Source organism: Lethenteron reissneri, chromosome 66 (assembly GCF_015708825.2).
Source record: "Lethenteron reissneri isolate LAM-NWPU_2019-01 chromosome 66, ASM1570882v1, whole genome shotgun sequence".
NCBI classification, from domain to species: Eukaryota; Metazoa; Chordata; class Hyperoartia; order Petromyzontiformes; family Petromyzontidae; genus Lethenteron; species Lethenteron reissneri.
In genome coordinates, this window is record NC_083844.1 from 1,406,018 (window position 1) to 1,429,261 (window position 23,244).

Genomic DNA, 23,244 nt, shown 5'->3' on the forward strand with positions numbered 1-23,244 from the left:
GTTCGGGGAGGGCCAATTTCAGATTGCCTTTTCCCCTCATGGCGTTTGTAGCCACCACAGCGGCCAAATGGGGGGCTCTGGATGGGTGCAGGGGGCTGGTAACCCCTCCACCTTCAATTAACTACCACTAAACTACGATGCAAAGAACGTATTAAGCTTGTGCCGGAGGCCCCGGGGGACAGGCGTCTATGATGTCTCCTGGCCAAACCTCATTTGGCAGAGCCAGGAGAGTAAATCCTTACCCTCGAGGCTCCTCCAGAAACAGCACAAAAACCAATGCTTATGGCCACGTGGAATGTTCGAAAGCTCACTGCGGAGGAGAGGCTGCCACTCCTCTGTCGGGAGCTTAACCGGTACCGCCTGGATCTCTGTGGTATTCAGGAGGTCTGCTTGACTGGCTCTGGCTCCTGCCACCTTGAGGACATCAACCAGAGGTGAGGAGTGGTGGTCGTGGTTACTTATTCCCCCACTGAAGACGATCATTCGTGGAGGGATGCAGTTAAGGCCGATGAGTCAGATGCCTTCTATGACCTGTCACAGGTGCTAGCTAAAGTGGCCCCTTGGCATAGAGTCATCTTGTTGGGTGACTTCAATGCCCGAGTTGGTCATGATGGTGGCACCTGGTCTGGAGTAATTGGAAGGCATGGACCAGATCAGCACAATAACAGTGGCAGGAGGCTGCTAGATTTCTGTGCAGCCCATGGGCTTGTAATTACCAACACGCTGTTCAAGCATTGGCGCATCCACACCACATCATGGATCCATGCCGGTACCAAGCAAGAACATCTGCTGGACCATATAGTGATGGTACAGTGGATGCAGGCCCATGTCCTTGACATCAAGCGTGGAGCTGATCTGCCCACTGACCATCGACGTATCTGTAAGATGCGCCTGCCATTCTTCTACTCTGGTGGTGGGTGTACACCGAGGACCCTATTCAAACCCTTAGGTGGCATGGTCTCAGCTAGCTGATGAAAGTTGCAAGCGAGAATTTCATCATCGATTGCGGCTGGGTTTGGCATCATCCCCCACTCCTCCTGATGACGAGGGGAAATGGGCGAGGTTTAGGACTGTGGTTCATGCAGCTGCAATGGCTGCTTTGGGTACACGGTCCAGACCTCCCCAAAGACCCTGGCTGACAGACGAAGTGTTAAAGCTTGCTGATAAAAATCTACAGGCCCACTCTCATCGGCTACAGCATCACACGTTGGAGAATGAGGAGGCTTACTGCAGTCTGAGGTGTTGCAAGGATGGTTGGTGGTCGCGGGTTGTTGAGGAGATGGAGTCTGCTTCATTGGCCCGCGATCACAAATCACTCTTTAACTCTATCAAAAAAGTAGCCTGCAGCGCCACACCTATTACCATCATTATGGGAAAGAACGGTGATCCAATCTCCGACCCACAGGAACAGTTTTGCAGATTTGCTGTGGATTTGTGAGGTCACGGGGGAGGGGAAATTCCTCACCCAGGAAAACAACGTGGGACAAAGTGGGGATGACCCTGCCGAGACTGCGGTGCCTCAAATATTGGAAGAAGAAGTCACCCCCTGTGAGTAGCTGGCTGATGTGCCATCTGTGGAGGAAGTACTGAGGGCGATCCAGAGTCCGAGACCAGGAAAGGCACCGGGCAGAGATGATCTCCCAAGCGAAATGCTGAGGGAGGGTGGCATTTGTGCACAGACTGCCCTACATAACATCATATCAACAGTCTGGACCACTGGATGGGTTCCGCAGGATTGGAAGGATGCCCTGGCGGCCTCCCCTCTTTAAGAAGGGGGATCGCACAGACTGTAACAACTACAGGGGAATCTCACTCCTCAGTGTGCCAGTAAAGGTCCTGGCAAGGATTATTCAACATTGCCTTGCTAGGCACGCTGAGGATAGGCTTGCAGAGTCCCGATGTGGTTTCAGCATAGGGTGGTCCTGCACAGATAACATATTTTCTGTCCGTCTGCTACAGCAGAGGTGTAGGAAATTCCAACAAAACCTACATCTCTGCTTTTTTGACGTGGACAAGGCCTATGATACCATCAGTAGGCCTGGGCTCTGGGTTGTTCTTCATGCTTTCGGAGTCCCTGACCCTCTGCTCACGATCATTAAGGACCATGATGGTGAGCGGGCCAGGGTAAAACTACGTGGCCGGGAGTCAGAGCCATTCCCTGTACACCTTGGGGTGCGACATGGATGTCTTTTGGCTCCCACATTATTTAACATCTATTTTCACCACGTAGTTCGTGAAGCCTGCAATAGTGGAATTTTCATCTCGACCAGATACGATTGGAGGCTGATCGATGCCCGGGTGCGGTCAAGGGATGTCTCCCTATTGGTCAACCATGTTACGTATGCCGATGATTTGTTGATTTCTGCTTACTCAGAGGAGGAGTTGGAGGCGCTGCTGCTGAACCTGGAGCAGCCCCACCAAAACTAAGCACCTGCCTGGGTATTTTGTTTTATCAGACACTCCACCCCCACAACTCCCAATTGTTGATGGGGCAGTCGTGGAGAGAGTGGAGAGTTTTCCATACCTGGACGGTGTGCTTATAACCGGCTCCGGTTTGACAGCAGAGGTCTCACTCCAAATGAGTTTAGCGGCATTATCTTTTCATGGGCTGTGTAACACTATGTGCAAGCTACCTGGTCTATCGCTCCACACGAAGCTTCGAGTTTTCTCGGTCACAGTCATGCCCTCCATTCTCTACACTTGCGAAACGTGGATTTCACCAGGCTGGATTGTGTGAGGAGTTTACAAATCCTTGAAAGATCTGGGCAAAGTCCCATCGGTGAGCTCCTCCAGCAGGCAAAGCTGCGTTGACTGGGTCATGTAGCTCGCATGCCCAGCCGCGCATGCCTGAACAGCTTTTGTTCAGCCAGATAAAGGGGGTTAAACGGGCGCAGCACGGTCTAAAGAAGATATAGAGTGATGTGGTATGAGAGGAGGTGGAGCTGAGTGGACTTTCCGATGACTGGTACCAGCGGTGTCAAGATCAGCCTCTGTGGAGAAGGCTCGTGAAGGACGTTGCTGCTACTGGGCAGTTTGAGGCAGTCACCCTCTAGCAACAACGGAGGGCAGAGGAGTGACGCTCACAACAACGAACAGAGCACTAAGTGGCTAAAACATAGCAAATTGGCACAGTAGGGCACACAGGTGGTGCATCGGCCAATTATCTTAGTCAGTCGACCCATGGCACCTGGGTCTGCCCCGTGACCTCTTGCCAGTGGGGATTCACGTGGCCTTAACGTACAAATAGCCTGGCACAAGCGCTGTGACTGTGTGTAACTGTGTGTGTGACTGGTGGTCAGTACCAGAGTTCAATGTGGACTTGCACAATAAGAGCGATCAATGATGAACCCCTGCTTAGAATTGGGGCAATACCCCTGCAAATCACGGAGTCTGGGTCGTAATCGGCAAAACAAATTCCTGCAAATCTCCATTCATAATACGTCAGCAACTGCCGCATCCAGCAACCCAAAACCACACTAATCGGGAGGTATTCTGAATGTGAACTACATATATATATTATTTTCGAGTGATGAATATACAGGGACTCATCTACTTACAGATATTCGACTCACTAACTTTCAGAGATACAAACAAACCTCGTTCGTATGTCCACTGGCCTGTTTGTGACCGAGAACCATAAGTTCAACCACCGCGCAATAAATGGTGTTGGTGGCATCTACATCTGCAGCACATGAAGAACGAGTGGCATCTACATGTACAGAACACGACGAATCAGCGGTATCTACATCTGCAGAACATGAAGAACCAGTGGCATCTACATCCGCAGAACATGAAAAACCAGTGGCATCTACATCTGCAGAACATGAAGATACAGTGGTATCTATATCTCCAGAACATGACGAATCAGTGGCATCTACATCTTCAGAACTTGAAGAACCAGTGGCATCAACATCTGCAGAACATGAAGAACCAGTGGCATTTATATCTGCATAACGTGAAGAACCAGTGACATCTACATCTGCAGAACGTGAAGAACCAGTGGCATCTACATCTTCAGAACATGAAGAACCAGAGGCATCTACATCTACAGGCGATAATACAACTTTTAAAGCCATTCCCCGTGGTTAGTATACACGCCGTACAACATGTTCGGAATTGACAGGACTATAGTTGTACTTCTGTCGACAAATCAACTTACGAACAGACCTTTGGAACCTAACTCATTCGTTAGTAGAGGAGTCCCTGTAACTTGTAGAGTAAATGTGTAGAATAATAATAATGCAGTGTTGAGTAGGAAGCCGTACACCTGGCTCTGCGAGGTAGAAGGTGGTACATCAAAGTGTGTGGACTAATCTTCATCTGTTCCAAATCCTCAATCTAAATAAACGCGTGACGTTGATTCTAAATGTGGAGGGAAAAACCAAAAGGCCAGGAGAAAAATCCACGCGACCACGGGTAGACACTCAAACTGCAATTATACCACAGTCGTCAGGGTCGGGATCGACCCCACGACCTCCTGTATACCAGGCGAGGTAGTTAACATCTCACCATGGGGGGAGAGAGAGAGACACGGACACTGCAAATATACAGCAGCAGGCATCAGAGTCGGGATCAAACCCACGGCCTCCTGCATAGCAGGCGAGGTAGTTAACATCTCCTAGCCACCACAAATATACAACAGGCGTCGTCAGGGTCGGGATCGAACCTACGGCCTCCTGTATGCCAGGCGAGGTAGTTAACATCTCCTAGCCACCACAAACATACAACAGGCGTCGTCAGGGTCGTGATCAAACCTACGGCCTCCTGTATGCCAGGCGAGGTAGTTAACATCTCCTAGCCACCACAAATATACAACAGGCATCGTCAGGGTCGGGATCGAACCTACGGCCTCCTGTATGCCAGGCGAGGTAGTTAACATCTCCTAGCCACTGCGGCGCTCATTTGCTGCTGATCCACGTGGCGTGTGGGGTTGGGTGGGTAACGCTCATCCCTCCACGTGCCCCCTTAACCCCACACCCCACCCAGTACCCCCTCCTCTTGTGTAGACCCCCTCAGAGGGGCAGGGACGAGGTGACCACGACCTCGGCTCGTCACGACCGCTGGGCGAGCGACGACGTGGTGCTGGGTGGGGAGGAGAGGCGGGAGTGGCTGGGACATTGGCACGACCTCGTGTTGACGCAGCGACCGATTGGTGTCCTCAACCGAGCAACGAATTGGCCACGTGTTGTGTTGACTACGTGACACAAACTCTTAAAGCCAGTGTCTTCTTCTTAATGTGGGGTGCATCACACACCCAACTGCGGGTGCCGCAGGATGCCCTTTTTGGGGGGTAGCGAGATGTAAATAATCGAAAACACAAATTAGGCACGGGCACATGAGCTACAACTACTTTGCTTCATCAAACTCTATTGATGTATTAACATTATAACACATTTTTTTTACCATTGAGAACCAGGAGTGCAGCTGCAAGTAAAGGTTAAGGGGGTCGTCCATAAATGACGTCACGCGATTTTGGAAAATTTTTGACCCCCCCCCCCCTTCGTCACACGGCGTCACAAAAAGTCAACCCCCCCCCCCGTCAAATATGACCTCACAAAGCTCTGCCCCCCCCCCCCAAAATATAATATGTTTCAAACCGCTTTAAACTATTGTCATTGTAGTGCGTATTTAATGTGGCACTGCACTCTGATGTTGTAGGAGAAAACATTTATTAAAAAGTCTGTTTCATTAAGTAGAACGTGTTGTCTATATTTATTTAAAGTTGCGCATTTTGATGTGACGTCACATTTCACACCCCCCCCCCCTATCGTTGCAAATGTCTGACCCCCCCCCCCGTGCATGAAGTCATTTATGGACGGCTCGTAAGGCTTCACTGAGCTGTGTAGCTCTTTTTCAGAAGCGACCTGTCCATCACAAATGATAGCTCAAGGAAGTGGCTTGTCATAATTGGTTTTTTTACCCTTCTATCTGGCAACAAAACTGACACCTTTTTACAAGGAGTCATGTTTGCATAGACCGCAATACCTGCAGTCATAAATACAAACAAAAGACATAACTGCAGGTATTGCCGTCTATGCAAACATGACTCCTTGTAAAAAGGTGTCAGTTTTGTTGCCAGATAGAAGGGTAAAAAAACTATTATTATATTTTTACTGGCAAATGAGGTTCCCATAGTGAAGTGGCTTGTCATCACGTGGAAATTTAGAGCAGTCGCCAAACACTCTAAACACGTGACATCGATTCAATATATGGAGGGAAAAACCCGGAGGACCCGGAGAGAGATAAATCCACGATAGGAGAGACATTGAGACGCAAACTCCACGTATATTACAGGCACCGTCAGGGTCAGGGTCGAACCCACGATCTCCTGTATACCAGGCGAGGTAGTTAACATCTCACCCCTGCATTTGGAAATAATTCGTGGTTCGATTGATGAAGTCGACAAGATCACAGATCTATATTTACTTATTCATAGCTTCTGCTCTGTGGCGAGGTATGCCACGGTGGTGAGCAGATGTTAACTATCTTGCCTGGTATACAGGGGGTCAAGTGTTTGACCCCGACCCTCACGCCTGCTGTATATTTGGAGTGTGTGTCTCTCTCTCTCTCCCGTGGTGAAATGTAAACTACCTCGCCTTGTATACAGGAGGTCAAGTGTTTGACCCCGATCCTCACGTCTGCTGTATATTCAGAGTATGTGTGTGTCTCTCTCTCCCGTGGTGAGATGTTAATTACCTCGCCTGGTATACAGGAGGGCGAGGGTTCGACCCCGACCTTGATGCCTGCTGTATATTTGGAGTCGTGTAGCTCATTTTCAAAAGTGACCTGGCCCATAGAAACCCATACTCAAAGACACCCACACAGACCTACATAGCCCCATACTCAGAGACCTATAGATATCCATCCTCATAGAGACCCACAGAGACCCATACTCATAGAGACCCATAGAACACCCATCCTCATTGAACTCCACAAAGACCCAGAGATACCCATACTCATAGAAACCCATAGATACCGATCCTCACAGAGACCCACAGAGACCCATACTCATAGACACCCACACAGACCCACATTGCCCCAAACTCATAGAGACCCATAGATACCCATCCTCATAGATACCCACAGAGACCCATACTCATAGAGACCCATACTCATAGAGACCCATCCTCATAGAGACCCAAAGAGACCCATACCCATAGAGACCTATACACAGAGAGACCCATACTCATAGAGACCCATACTCATAGAGACCCATCATCATAGAGACCCAAAGAGACCCATACCCATAGAGATCTATACTCACAGAGATCCATACTCATAGAGACCCATGCTCATCGAGACCCGTACCAATTGAGACCTATACTGATAGAGAAACACACTATTAGAGATCGATACTCATAGAGACCCATACTCATAGAGACCCATATTCATAGAAGCCTAGACTCAGATACCCATACTCATAGAGACCCATACCAATAGAGACCCATACTCATAGAGACCGATATTCATAGAGACCCATACTCATAGAAACCCATACTCATATAGACCAATACTCATATAGACTCATGCTCATAGAGACCCATGCTCATAGAGACTAATAATCATCGAGACCCATACTGATAGAGACCCATACTCATAGAGACGAATACCCATAGAGACCCATACTCATAGAGACCCATACTCATAGAGACCAATACTCATAGAGAGCCATGCCCATAGAGTCCCAAAATCATAGAGACCCATACTCTTAGAGACCCATACTCATAGAGACCGACACTCATAGAGAACTATACTCATTGAGACCCATACTCATAGAGACACATACTATTAGAGACCCATAGTAATAGAGACCCATACTCAGAGTACTATACTCATAGAGTCCCATAATCATAGAGACCCATACTATTAGAGACCCATACTCATAGAGACACACATACTAATAGAGAACTATACTCATTGAGACCGATACTCATAGAGACACATACTATTAGAGACCCATAGTAATAGAGACCCATACTCAGAGAACTATACTCATAGAGTCCCATAATCATAGAGACCCATACTAATAGAGACCCATACTAATAGATACACATACTAAAACTAAACTGTTTATTTTACCAGGCAAGCGCCATTGAGCCATCACAAATTATAGCACCTCAACGAAGTGGGGCTTGTCATGTGGAAATTTATAGCAGCAAAAATCTAAATAATAATCTCGTCACATAGAGCTGCAAATTTTATTGAATTCCAAGGCTGAGCCTTGATGATATTTTATGTTATCACGGATTCCTCCAAAGTAGACTTCAGGTCAGCAGGCATTTTTTATTTTGTATCCTAAAATACATTTTATTTTTATTTTACCAGGTAAGACCCACTAAGCTATACAGATCTATTTTGCAAGAAGTGACCTGGACACAAATGCTAACTCAACGAAGTGGTTTCATCATCATCTTGTAGACATTTATAGCAGTAGCCAAATAGGAAGACTTTTCTACTTACAAACATTCGACTCACATACTTACAGAGATACGAACAAACCTGTCCATATATCCAGTTGCCTGTTCCGACCAGAAATTGTAAGTTCAACTGCCGGGCAATAGATGGCGGTGGTGGTGATGTCTACATCTGCAGAACATGAAAAACCAGCGGCATCTACATCTGCAGAACGTGAAGAATCAGGGCATCTACATCTGTAGAAAATGAAGAACCAGTGGCATCTACAGGAGATTATACAACATTTAAAGCCATTCCCTGCGTTTATTATACATGCATTCCAACACGTTTGGAATCGACAGGAGTAAAGTTGGAGAAAAACCACACGAGAGAGATGCAAACTCCGAATATTCAGCAGCAGGCATCGTCAGGGTCGGAGCTGAACCCACGACCTCCTGCATACCAGGCGATGAAGATAACATTTAATATCCACTGCGGCGCCCCTATTGTAGCTAGCGCCTCCATGTGCAAGCTACGTTGGATCGACTCTTTGCGAATGGGTTGCCACAGCTTGAACACGCTCAGAGCGAGCAACTTCACACCGTGGGTTGAACCTTTCATCATCGCAGCAGCTGAAATTCCCGACACACGATGACCGATTGACATAATTCTCTCCATTGTGTTGAAACGATTGAGAAATTCAGAAACCAGTGCTCTGCAAGCTGCGCGTATTACGTGCAACGATTTGCAAGTGCAACGAATCTGACACACATTCTTACTTAAAGCTTTTATTTCCATCACAACCCTATCTATAGGCCCGGGTTTCGCTTTTGACGTTTGAACTTTCCTTTCCCACTGAACGTCCCCTCCCCATGTGCTGTCCCATTTTTATATTTCTCGAGCCCCCTTTCTGGAAGCTTCCCTCACCCCACTCTATGCAGCCAATCCTCGTCCTCCTCCTCCAACCGTTGTCGCCCGTCGCCCCTACAGTCAACCCTCATTTACTGCCTTTTACATTTGAATCTCTCCTCCAATCCCTTTGAATCTCACCTCCTGACCAATCGTCTTTGAGGCATCCCTCCACCATTTGGAGGCCTTGGTTGATTCCCTGACTGTTCGTTCGCATGTGTGCTTGTGTGGGGGTCGCTGGCCCCCGTGATCCCTCCCTCGATAATGCTAACGGCCGGGCTACCATCATCACTCGCCCACCCCGCTGCTATGCGAACCGCTGCTGAGTTCCTCACCCATGGTGTGGGAGCCGTCGCTCGAGGATTCCCCTCCACCGCGGGTCCGCGTAATAGGCATGGTTAGTTACCAAGTAGTATTCTGTCCCTCTCTACTACGATACCTCCCTTTCCTAATCGCGCGCCTGCAACCTACACGGAGCGAACGTACGCACGCCCACACACACGCCGCTCCGCGCACTCCAACTCAACTCACGTTATGATCGCGCACCTGTATCACACACGGAGTGAACACACGCAACACCCACTCTCGGGCCGCTCTGCGCAGCGCTCCCCCGAGGCGAGCCGCAGCACTACACTCACCCCTGACTACTCGCGTTATGACCGCGCACCTGTATCGCACACGGGGTGGACGAACGCACACTACACGCAGCTCCCCACGCGACACACTGCTCAACAAGATCACGCGAGACCACGTTTCGCTATTAATGATTTATTATCTGATACTCGCGAATTGATGCTAAGTCAGTACGAGTCGACGAGGCTGGCCTATCCTACTTCCCCTGGACCTTGTGTGTGTGACGAGGAGTTTGTGTGTGTGACGAGGAGTTTGTGTGTGTGACGAGGTACAGGGCGTGAGCGACGAGGTGTGGGCCACGGTGGTGGCCCTGGTGTGGCTGCACGCGCTGGCCCCAGACCACCACGACAAGTGGGAGCTGCTGGCACTCAAGGCTTCGGCCTGGCTGCGTGGGCAAGGTGAGTGTGGTGAGGGTGACGAGGTGAGGGTGATGAGTTGAGGGTGATGAAGTGACCGTGATCCAGGTGAGGAGTAGGAGCTGCTGGGATTCAAGGCCTCGGCCTGGCTGTGTGTTCGAGTGCGGTGAGCGTGACGAGGTAAGTGACTGCATGGATTCATATTCTTTGTTCTTTCGGTAAAGTCACGTAGAAGGGAAATAATAAAATAATAAAAATAAAACATAATAAGATAAAATTCTCACGACGTTTCAGCCACAACGCAAGCAGCCGTTCTCAGGTGAAGAACAGGGCTGTCGGAAAGACAGCGTCCTAATGAACATTGCTAAGCTTGGCAGCGTATTTTTAAGCTGGCTCGGAGGAGGAGAGAGCCTTGACAAAGGAGTTTGCATATCAACAGATGAATTTAGCATATTGATGACAAATGCAGATATGGGATTAGTCACTACTTGTGGAATTTGTAGGTGGTGGGGGGTCTCAAAGTTATATTATGCTAGTATATTATGTAGGATCAGCAGTGATAAAGGGAGGGAAATATGATTAGCAGTGTAATAACAGCCATAGAGGGTTCACGTGGGGATTGGCTTGCTGGTCTTGCTTTGTAGCCAATAAGGGTTGAGATAGGGAGCGTGGGCCCGGCGTGATCACGGAATGTCATCAGGAGTGATTGGCCCAGCCATTTTGGGCCCCAGCTAATGGGGATCCGGATGAGAGGCGTGGTCCCGGGAGTGACAGGGAACCATCGAGAACGGTCGAGGCTGTCCATGGAGGATTGACTGGGGGGACCACGTGACGAAGGGATTAAAAGAGAGTGAGAGAGAATGATTGAGAGCAGACTGGGAAACGAACAGGGCGAGAGCCACGCGCGTACGGGGGCTCCGGGTGCCACGTGCGCGGTGGGAGCTGGTGTGAAGTCTGCCCGCTCTCTGTTGTCTGCCAACAACGGAGCGTGAGTGAAATAAGTGTATCGTGGAGGTAAAAATATAGAGGACCGATTCCAAAGCCGTATCCGAAGGATTATTACAGCAGTAATACAGGGAGAGAAATTTTAATAGTAAAGAGCTGTAGCAGCCAAACCACCGCGTATCAAGCTCGTGCATTATGTGGACAACAAAAAATGAGTTTCTAAAGAACTACAATTACCCTACTACCATACAATACACCGATGTGAAAAAAACGAAATAGAAACTACATCAATATAATCAATAAACTCATTATACTCTCCAATAAGCTGAGCTACTAACAATATACATTACACTTCTATGTCGACACCGTAAGATGCACTGCCATAGACAAACCCCAACATTGAATTATACCCTACGTTACTATACACTACCCTATACTATACCTTTAGACTATACATTGTAATATTACACTATGTATTATTCTACAAACCCTAATGTATCAATCTTAATTTTATCCTTTTTTCTCTCTCTCTGGCTACGTGTTCTCTCTGCCTGTGTCCTCTCTTTGGAATGTTCACACTTAAATTCTAACTTAGCAATCTTTGAAACACGTAATCAACCAGGCTATGCGTTAATTGTGTGTTGACCGACCCTCTGTGTTGTATTACATTACATTTCGATATTTTACTAGGTTATTGAATTTTAGTTTGTCCTCCTGATTTTCAGGCTTGCTTGCCGTGTCATCGCACTTGCAGCACCATGTTTGTTGTCCACTCATTGATATGCAAATGTTTTCTCTAACCCCCTCCCTCTCTCTGCCTCCGCCCCCCTCTGTCTATTTAAGGCCACCCCACAGAGATGATCACCCCTCTCTGTTACCTGTGTTGCTCTCTCTATGTATCTTGGAGATATCTGTCTGCTAATATGTCTGTCTATAGTTTTCTGGTTAGATTTTATGTCGCTATTTCATGTATACCTGATGATGATTGCTTGTGTTGCAATCGAAACGTCGTATGCTATTATTTAATTTATTTTATTATTTTATCTTTAGACGTGACTTAACCGAAAGAACCAAATAATAACCCTAATGTATACCACACAGCTGTATATTCACTATACAATTATGCTACTATGTATTACCTTATAAATTCTATTAAACATTACACTATTATACTATTTATTATTATACAATCTACAATACGCCATAGCATTGACAGTCGCGTGAAGGTACTAAGAGGAAGCAAAGAAATATGTCAGTGGGAGAGTGGTAGGAAGAAACTTGCAGCGGAGCAAAGACTCCGATCCGTGAAGAGAAAACAAAAGCTATATAGTCAATGCCAGCGAATGTACTGCGGTCTGAAAGTCACCGTAAACATTAACACAATCAAGACCCGAAATGGTGTATCACCTCCTTCCAGTGATTGCTGAGCCAGAATCCATCTTCTCAGTTGAAATTGTCTCTGTGTTTGTATATATGTATGGCCTCATGAACAAATCTCTAATGGTAGCCAGATGGCTTGCAGAGAACCTCCATCTTGGAGAAGTCAATGTCATGTGAGCCCACTGAATTATAACAATGGTCTGCCACGGCTGAGGAGTTGGTCCTACCGTGTTTCAGGTCTGCCTTGTGTTCACGGATGTGGTCCGAGACATGTCGTTTGGTTTCCCCAATGTAACTGCTACCACAGAGGCAACTTAGTTTGTAGATGCCAGAGTACTGTATGTCTGGAGTCACATCTTTTAGAGATGGGACCAGATCACGGATTTTATGTACCATGTTGAATCGGACCTGAATCTTGTGTTTATTCAGGATTTTGGAGATCTTTTTTGTGACCCCTACAATGTAGGGTAAGGTGATGGTTTTGAATGGCTCCTCAAGAGGATCCTTCTTCATGGTTGGAGTGATGGCTTTGCGGATTGTGTAGTTGGAGTAACCATTAGCATTGAGAGCTTGGTGTACGTGCTTGAGTTCACTGGCAATGTGTTCCCGGTCGGAGATGCATTGGGCTCTATGGTGTAGAGTCTTGATGAGGGAATTCTTCTGGGATGGATGGTGGTGGGAATCCGGTTTTAGGTAAGTATCCATATGGGTAGCTTTCTTGTAGACAGAGTGGCTAATTGAACCATCAGGTCTCTTTTTTATTAGGACATCCAAAAAAGGTAGCTTGCCATCTTTTTCGACTTCCATGGTAAATCTGATGGCTGGGTGTATGGAATTGATGTGGTCGAGGAATTGGTCTAGAGCAGGCCGGCAATGTGGCCAGATAACAAAAGTGTCATCCACGTACCTATTCCATAAGATCGGGTGTAGAGTGGCAGTCTGGGTGGCGTCAGTCTCAAATTTCTCCATGAAAACGTTGGCTACAACCGAAGATAGGGGGGAGCCCATTCGGGTGCCCTCAGTTTGTTTGTATAAAGTTCCATTCCAGGTGAAGTATTTATTGGTTAAGCAGTGTCTCACCAGGGGGGGTACCTCAGTATTCAGTCCTTGATGAACCAAATCTTCAATGATTGCGATGGTGTCAGGTACAGGAACATTGGTGAATAAGGAGACCACGTAAAAACTGACAAGCAGGTCGTTTGGGGACAGGGAAATACTCTTCATTGTCGATACCAGGTGAGTAGAGTTTAGTACTGCAGAGGTGGTTTTTCCAGTGAAAGGCCGCAGGATTTCAGACAAAAAACGAGCCAGTTTATAGGTGGGGGAGTTGATAGTAGAGACAATGGGACGAAGGGGTGTTTCTTCTTTATGTATCTTTGGTAAGCCATATAATCTTGGTGGCTTGGCCGCAGAAGTTTTCAACGAGAACTGTTTGGTTTGATCAATTAATGTGGTTGAATTAGAAATTATTTTTTTGGTTTTAATGACGAAGCTGTTGGTGGGGGTCTATTTTTATTTATGTATAGCTGCCATCGTTAAGTAGTTCTTGAATGTTGTTGTATTCTATTTTGTCCATGATGACAGTGGCATTGCCCTTGTCGACTGAGAGGATGACAATGTCATCCCTTTTTTAATTGAGATAATTCAAAACGCTCATCTTTGCTGATGTTGCTAGCTGGCATCTTAGCGTTTTTTAGGGTTGCAGCTATTTCAGATCTTACTACGTCTGCAGCGATGTGACCCAGGCCCTTGCGAGCTACGTCTACTTGGGCAATGATATCATTAACTGGTATGTGTCTAAGTGTGACTGGAAAGTTTAGCCCTTTAGCTAAAACAGATTTTAGACCATCGGTAATAGACTGTTACTGCGATTAATTACGACTTTGTTAACGTCTAGCTTTTCGGTGTGTGGGTTAGGTCTCTTGTTGGAGAGGTTACATTTGGAAATCAAGTTGTCCTTACATTTGGTCGACATAGTGTCAGCTGAAGAGGCAGTCTACATGTTCCCAATCCGATGTGGACATTGTTGCCGTCAATGATAAGTGTGATTAGTAGAGTGTCTTATTTAACTGACCTAGTTCGGTGCGCGTAAGTCTAATTTTCTCTGAGATAAGAGCTAAGCTAGTTCTAGACAGAATTCGTTTCACATTAGAAGAAGTTACAGCAGCAGAGTTTAGTGTAAATGCGATTGGTATTACCTTAGAGTCGCGGCATCTCTTCAGAAAGGTGAGAGACTCGATTAGTTGAGCCTTATCCCGGAGTTTGTTGAAGGATCTCAAAGTTATGTGGAATCCCTCTCCGTAGAGGCAGTTAAATTTCGATCTAAAGCTTTCGTTACTGCATGGATTCATATTCTTGGTTCTTTCGGTAAAGTCACGTAGAAGGGAAATAATAAAATAATAAAAATGTTACGTAATAAGATAAAATTCTCACGACGTTTCGGCCACAACGCAAGCAGCCGTCCTCATGTGTAGAACAGAGCTGTCGGAAAGACAGCGTCCTAATGAACACTGCTAAGCTTGGCAGCGTATTTTTAAGCTGGGTCGGAGGAGGAGAGAGTCTTGACAAAGGAGTTTACATATCAACAGAGGAATATAGATGTGTGCACGAGCTTGATACGCGGTGGTTTGGCTGCTGCAGCTCTTTACTATTAAAATATCCCTCCCTTTATTACTGCTAATCCTATTTCCCTCCCTTTATCACTGCTAATCTATAATATACTAGCATAATGACTTTGAGACCCCCCACCACCTACACATTCCACAAGTAGTGACTAATCCCATATCTGCATTTGTCATCAATATGCTAAATTCCTCTGTTGATATGTAAACTCCTTTGTCAAGGCTCTCTCCTCCGAGCCAGCTTAAAAATACGCTGCCAAGCTTAGGACTGTTCATTAGGACGCTGTCTTTCCGAAACCTGAGGACGGCTGCTTGAATTGTGGCCGGAACGTCGTGAGAATTTTATCTTATGTTTAATATTTATTATTTTATTATTTCCCTTCTACGTGACTTTACCGAAAGAACCAAGAAGATGATAACGATGTTGCTGCTGATGATGTTACTGATAGCGACGATAGTGCTGATGACGATGTTGCTGATGTTTCTGATGACGATGTTGATTATGATGACGACGATGTTGCTGATGACAATGTAGCAGACGATGTTGATGATCATGTTACTGATGGTGATGATGTTGCTGATGACAATGATGTTGATGGTGACAATGTTGCTGATGACGATGTTGATGACGATGTTGCTGATGATGATGTTACTGATGACGACGATGTTGCTGATGATAACAATGTTATACTGGTAGGAACGAAGTAACACTGAGTGTATACCAGCCTGCAATAGATTAATGTGTCCGTCCGTCCGTCTGTCCGACAAGATGGCCGCCCGCTCCCCCTGTGATCTGTGAACTAAACAAGATGGCCGTCGCTTCCGGCGCCTCACGGCCAAACTTTAAACTTCGCTTCAAATTTACTTTACTGAAACGCAGCACGTTTTTTTTAACACAGAGACAAGATACATTTATTAGCACAGAGACGAGATACATTTAATCGCCTTATTTGTGCACGAAAAGCACGGCACGAGGCCTAGTGCGGCAGGCTTCGCGAGGCCTAGTGCGGCAGGCTTTGCGAGGCCTACTGCAGAAAAGGCATCGCGAGGCCTACTGCAGAGAAGGCTTCGCGAGGCCTACTGCAGAAAAGGCATCGCGAGGCCTACTGCAGAGAAGGCTTCGCGAGGCCTACTGCAGGGAAGGCTTCGCGAGGCCTACTGCAGAGAAGGCTTCGCGAGGCCTAGTGCAGAAGGCTTCGCTTGGTCTACTGCAGAGAAGGCTTCACGAGGCCGAGTGCAGCAGGCTTCACGAGGCCTAGTGCGGCAGACTTCGTGAGGCCTACTGCAGAGAAGGCATCGCGAGGCCTACTGCAGAGAAGGCTTCGCGAGGCCTACTGCAGAGAAGGCTTCGCGAGGCCTAGTGCAGAAGGCTTCGCGAGGCCTACTGCAGGAGGCTTCACGAGGCCTAGTGCAGGAGGCTTCGCGAGGCCTACTGCGACAGGCTTCGCGAGGCCGTCCGTCTGTCCGACAAGATGGCCGCCCGCTCCCCCTGCGATCCGTGAACTAAATGAACTAAACAAGATGGCCGTCGCATCCGGCGCAGCCAATGACATCGCCTGTTGCAATCCTTGTTTAGTGGGCGCGCGAGTCAGTGGGGAGGGGGGTGTGGACGTCATCGCTTTGTAGGCGCGCGGGTCAGTGGGGAGGGGGGTGTGGACGTCATTGCTCTGTGGGCGCGCGAGTCAGTGGGGAGGGGGGTGTTGACGTCATTGCTCTGTGGGCACGGGTCAGTGGGGGGGGGTGTGGACGTCATTGCTCTGTGGGCACGCGGGTCAGTGGGGAGGGGGGTGTGGACGTCATTGCTCTGTTGGCTCGCGGTTCAGTGGGGAGGGGGGTGTGGACGTCATTGCTCTGTGGGCGCGCGAGTCAGTGGGGAGGGGGGTGTTGACGTCATTGCTCTGTGGGCTCGCGGGTCAGTGGGGAGGGGGGTGTTGACGTCATTGCTCTGTGGGCGCGCGGGTCATTGGGGAGGGGGGTGTGGACGTCATCACTCACCCCCCATGCACAAATCATTTTCTTTTTAACTCCTCTATATCCGGTCAATATCCCTGTACCGGTATTAGTATTATTCCTACCAGCCCACCCCGCAGGGTCCTGTTTGATGATGTTGCTGATGATGACGATGTTGCTGATGTTACTGATGACGACGATGTTGCTGATAACAATGTTGTTGATGATGTTGTTGATGATGATGTTGCTGATGATGACGATGTTGCTGATCGATGTTCTTCCAGCTGTGGACCTGGCACTCTAAGTGAAAGCCGCCAATCAGCTGCTGAAGACGAACGTCGATGCAGGAAAGCTGTAGCCCAGTCGGTTACCTGGCAACCAAAATTAGCTTCCTGTTAGTCGCTATCATGTATCTTACCATTCCCAATCCAAAACCGAAATCATCTCACGTTACCATCCCCATACTATAACCGCAATCCTATAAATGACCATCCCCACCTTGTAACCGCTATGCTTCTACATTAACATCAGCATCCTGTTAACCTCAATCCTATACATTACCATCCCCATACTATAACCACAATCCTGAAAATTACTATCCCCATCCTATAACGACTTTTCTTATACATTAACATCAGTATCATCTTAACTCCAATGTTTTTCCTATTAGCATATCAGCTTGTCATGTTCATAGTGCCCGTATTACACTGAAGTCATCAAAACCTGGGTCTGGGTGTCTCAGGAAGTTCATAGTGACCGTGTCCATAGACACACTGAAGCCATGAATTTCGAGTGCCAAAGTTCAACACCCGCGTCTAGGTGTCTTAGGAGGTCCATAGTGACCGTGTCCATAGACACTGCCATCGATTCGAGAGCCTGAGTTCAAGACTTGGGTCTGGTGTCTCAGGAGGTTTCGTAATGGGCCGTGTCAGGGACACTGAGCCAGCACTGCTGGGATCCTGGGTTCAAGCCCTGGAACTGGGATGCATCTCACTGCCTTCATGTCCACAATGGCCGATGTTAAAAACTGTCTAATAATACTCCGCTATAGTATTGTGCGTTGAGGTGAAATATACTCCAACTAGGTTGTTGGGGGGCGCCCCCCAACAACATATTATAACCACAGCCTGCGGGGTCCCCGCAACAACCATAGCCTGCATCGCTCCCACACAACCACAGCATGCGGCGGCCCCCAACAGACTGGTCAAGTAAATCCTTACGATTCACTCGCACAGCGTGCGGTGGTCCTTCACCCAGCAGTGTATTTGAGCACCAAAAACACTGGAGTACTAATGTAATGGACAGGGCACGGCTCTCCCTCAGGGCAGCAGTTGACAGAGCACGGCTCTCCCTCAAGCCAGCAGTGGAGAGCACGGCTCTCCCCTAGCGCAGCAGTGGACGGAGCACGGCTCTGCCTCAGGGCAGCATCGGGGGGCGTACATGTTTTGGAGGGGCTCATCTCTGCTTGGATGGTTGTTCGCGGTCACGTGACGCACTTAAACCAATGTGGCTCGTTAATCACAGAATGAAATAAATAATGACAGGACAGATCTGGCTATTATATATGTGTATGTCTGGGAATGCATTTAAACATGCGACTTTACTTTATTCTGTTCAGTGTGGTAAATGGGTTTCTTTGGTTGGTTTGCAGAGTTTGCCATGGCTTTTGTTGTTGAATTTCTACATTTAGAAGCTTCAGGAAAATAAAATGCAGTCGATTAAACTTCTCTCAGTGTATTTTTCGATTTAAAGCTTTCATGACTGCAGGGATTCATCTTCTTGGTTCTTTCGGTAAAGTCACGTAGAAGGGAAGTAATAAAATAATAAAAGTAAAACATAATAAAATAATTCTCACGACGTTTCGGCCACAACGCAAGCAGCCGTCCTCAGGTGAAGACCAGGTCTGTCGGGGAGACAGCGTCTGAATGAAACACCACTACGCTTGGAGCGTATATTTTAGCTGGGTTGGAAGGGGGGAACGGCGCCTTGAAAAAATAATTTGCATATCAAGAGGAATTTAGCATATTCATGGGAAATGCAGGTATGTGATTAGTACTACTTGTGAAATGCGTAGGAGGTGTGCGGGGGGTTTCAAAGTCATATTATGCCCGTGCATTATGCAGGATTAGCATCATCAAAGGGAGGGGATGGAAAGCGTTTTCCCGCAATATCATAGGGGCTAAAGAGCTGAATGGCTGGTTGGACGCGCAGGCGTTACGACATCTTACATTGAACCTGGATGGGCGGGCAGCCGACTTTGTAGAGGCACTACCCGAAAGCGCGCAAACCCAACTAGAGGAACTAATGCGTAGATTAGATCTGCGTTTCGGCACGCGCAACGCGATACAGGCAAAGACGGCCTTAGAGGCGCGCCGACGCCAACCCGGCGAGGACTTCCGAGACTACGCCGAGGACGTGCGATCACTAACCCGGATCGCCCGTCCAGAGTTCGCGAAGGAGGTCATTGATGCGCTAGCTGCAGACAAGCTGCTCAGGTACCTAGCTCGCACCGCTTGGTGGCAGCCCAAAAGGGGTAGCGCAGGCCTCCCCTTCGATACCCTAGTCGAGCAAGCACTTGAGTGTGAGGAGCTCTCCAGCGAACGCGCGCAGCTCCGAGGGTCGGGACAGGAGTGCACCGTGGCGAGCCTGATCCCTGACGAGGAGGAGGATGAAGAGGAGCCCACCAGCCCAATAAGGAGACGGACAAGAGAGTCCCAGAGACCCCGCGAGACAACCCCGGGGTGGGTAGCTGGGTTACAGACCGGCATGGGAGATATTGCTGGCCAGGTAAACCACATGGACGGTAAGATAACCCACGTAGGTGAGAGGGTAACCCAAGTACGCGAGGAAGCGAATAAAAATGTGAAGACCATCCAGTCTGAGATGGGTGAACTACACTCCACAGTAGGGGGGCTGGCCGGGAAGGTATCCCAATTAGAGTCCGAGTTAGAACAACTGCGTACAGGGAGAGGGAGCGGGCAGGGGACCCACTACGGAGCTGCGACCCCTCCCCGGACGTGTTATGTGTGAGATCGGCGAAGGCATATCAGGAGGGACTGTCCTCAGGTCGCCCGAGCTAGACAAGAGCTAAGGTCAAACACTAAGGCCCCCCTAGAGAGGGGTGAAATCGATGTTGCCCCAACACGAACAAGCTGTAGTAATAATGGCGAGCGAGTGCTCTCCACACAGGTTCCAGCAACAACGCCCACGGAAACGGTGACTCCTGGCGACTGGCTACAGGAGCTGGTGGCGGGTATCACGGGGGCCACGTCGCTGGTGGAAGGGGAGGTAAACGGAGTGCGTACCCGAATCCTGCTGGACACGGGGGCGGTGGCCTCGCTCGTGAGCGCAGCACACTGCAGCGCGATCGGGGTCGACGTGCATCACCTGCAGGCACCGGACCGCGCGCTGCACACAACGAGCGGAGCCGGAATGGGGCTACTGGGGACAGCCACCCTAGAGGTCCGCATAGGCAGCCAGGTGTGCACCCAGGAGTTGTACGTGTCGAGTGCGTTGTATCACGAGTGTATTGCAGGTACCGACCTCTTAGAAAAGCTGGGACTCAACGTGCAACCCCGCCAGCGATGCGCCACCATGGAGAGCAACGGCGAGCGGATTCCGTTCCTGGGACGAGAACCGACGCGCCCCTGCTTCGCACCTGTGGCCGCTAACCTGGCGACGGCAGTCACCATCGGGCCGCTCACCGAGATGCTGGTGCCGGTGGCAATATCCCCCACCGACCCCGCGCTCCGACCATCAGGGGAGGTAATGCTAACTCCTCACCCGGAGTTGGCAAAACGGTATGGGGTCGTGGGATCCGCCACGTTGGTAAACGCAGATGGGGACCGATTGTTTATGCGGATGTTTAACCCGCACAATACCCCAGCGATACTGCGACGGCGCACCCCGATCGCCACTGTACACCCCCTGCACGCACACCACTCTGACGAATCGGTGGTCGCACTCTGGGCTGAGGACCCTGGTCGTCCTGAGGGGGACCAGGACCTGGCCTGGCGAGTCGGCCCGACTCCCCGAGCCAAGGTCTTCCCCCTACTCGACGCGTTACATGTGCCATGGGCAGATCTACCTAAGGGAGAGGCTGATCGGCTGCGCGAGTTACTGCGGGAGTATGCCGACGTATTCAGTGAACACGACTCGGACGTGGGTCGGACCGACCTTGTTAAGCACCAAATTGACACCGGTGCAGCCCGACCCATCAAACTCCCTGCGTACCGAGTGGGCGCACCCGAACGCGCTCAAATCAAAGAGGCAGTTGGGTACATGCTTCGCGATAACATAATTCACCCCTCGGCGAGCCCCTGGTCAGCCCCAGTGGTACTAGTAACGAAAAAGGATGGGTCAACCCGGTTCTGCGTCGATTACCGTAAACTAAATGCAGTCACGCTCGGCGATGCCTTCCCCATACCCCGCATCGACGACACCTTCGACAGCCTCGCCGGAGCGCGATATTTTTCCACCCTCGATCTCGCGTCCGAGTACTGGCAGGTGGAGATGGCGGAGGAGGATCGGCCGAAAACCGCATTCACCACCCCGATGGGGCTATTCGAGTTTCGAGTACTCCCGTTCGGACTCACCAATGCGCCCGCGACGTTCCAGCGGCTGATGGAGTTGGTGATGCGGGGCTTGCAATGGGAACAGTGCCTGATTTACTTGGACGATGTGATAGTGTTCAGTAGATCTTTGTCAGAGCATTGGTCCAGGTTACGGGAGGTATTCCAGCGACTGCGAGCGGCTCATCTCAAGCTCAAGCACAACGCGAGGTGGGGTACCTCGGGCACCGCGTCAGCGAGGCAGGCGTGCAAACCGATCCGGAGAAGGTACGCGCCGTAGTGGAGTGGCCACGGCCAAGGAATCTGACGGAGATCCGATCATTTTTAGGGCTCGCCACCTATTATCGTCGATTTGTAAAGGGATTCAGTGAGATTGCACGCCCCCTCACCCAACTCACCTCCCCTAAGCACCCATATCAGTGGACGGTGGCCTGTCAGACGGCCTTCACCACTCTCAAAGACCACCTCACCCACGCCCCCACCCTCGCTTTCCCCGATTTTACCACCGATTTTATTTTGGACACCGACGCCTGCAGCAGCGGGCTTGGCGCGGTGTTGTCAGAGGTACAGGAGGGGACGGAACGAGTCATCGCGTACGCCAGCCGGACCTTGAGTGGGGCCAAGCTGAACTATTGCGTGACCCGCCAAGAGTTGTACGCCGTGATTTTCGCATGTAAGCAGTTCCGGCCGTATTTGTACGGCAGGAAATGTCGCGTACGCACTGACCATTATGCTCTGCAGTTTCTTCTTACATTCAAGGAGCCGCGGAGGCAGATGGCCCTGTGGTTGGCGCAGTTGCAGGAGTACAACCTGCAAATCGAGTATCGGGCTGGCCGGACGCATGCAAACGCGGACGCCTTGTCGAGGCGGCCCACGGTGTACGCCGAGACAAGGGCGGAGGAGGCCTGCCCGTGTTTCACGGGGGGACGCTGCCGGCAGGCAACGTACCCCCGAGAGGCCGCAGCCACTGACCCCCCCCCCAGCGAGAGAGAGTGCAGTGTGCGCCACAGAGACCCTTACAGGTGGCACCGAGGATCCCGTCGACCGCCCGGCTAGCGCGGGACCCGCGGCTCGGGACCCGATCGGATGGATCCAGGAGGTCGTCGGCTGCGCCTTCCTGGGCCTGAACGACGAGCAGCTGAGACAGACCCAGCAGCGAGATCCAGATCTGGCGGCAGTGGAGGCTGCACTGCTGGAGGAAAAGAGCGCCCTAACAGGACCCTGGAGCGGTTTGTATGCCCGGCTGTGTGTGCAGAACGGAGTAGTACGGGAGTTAACCGAGGCCGGCCAACCGGGGTGCATCTGTGTTCCTGCCCAGGTGCGACCCCAGCTGCTACGGCTGGTGCATGACCACCCACTCGGGGGCCACGATGGGGAACGACGCACGCGAGAGACCCTGCGTCGCCAGTATCTCTGGCCCAAATTGGCACAAGACGTGGCGGCCTGGGTACAGGGCTGCCGCGCCTGTCAGCAGTGCGGGCCGAA

At 49.8% G+C, this 23,244-nt stretch overlaps 1 protein-coding gene across 1 annotated transcript in view; it reads left to right on the forward strand.

Moving 5' to 3' along the window:
- Positions 1–763: 763 nt before the first annotated feature.
- The window catches only part of LOC133359909 (von Willebrand factor A domain-containing protein 5A-like), a 102,221-nt gene continuing 79,740 nt past the window's right edge, over positions 764–23,244 (forward strand). Inside the window, exons 1-2 of the mRNA XM_061578468.1 lie at positions 764–769; positions 10,211–10,334. Coding sequence (XP_061434452.1) covers positions 764–769; positions 10,211–10,334 — 130 coding nt within the window. The remainder of the gene's footprint in view (positions 770–10,210; positions 10,335–23,244) is intronic.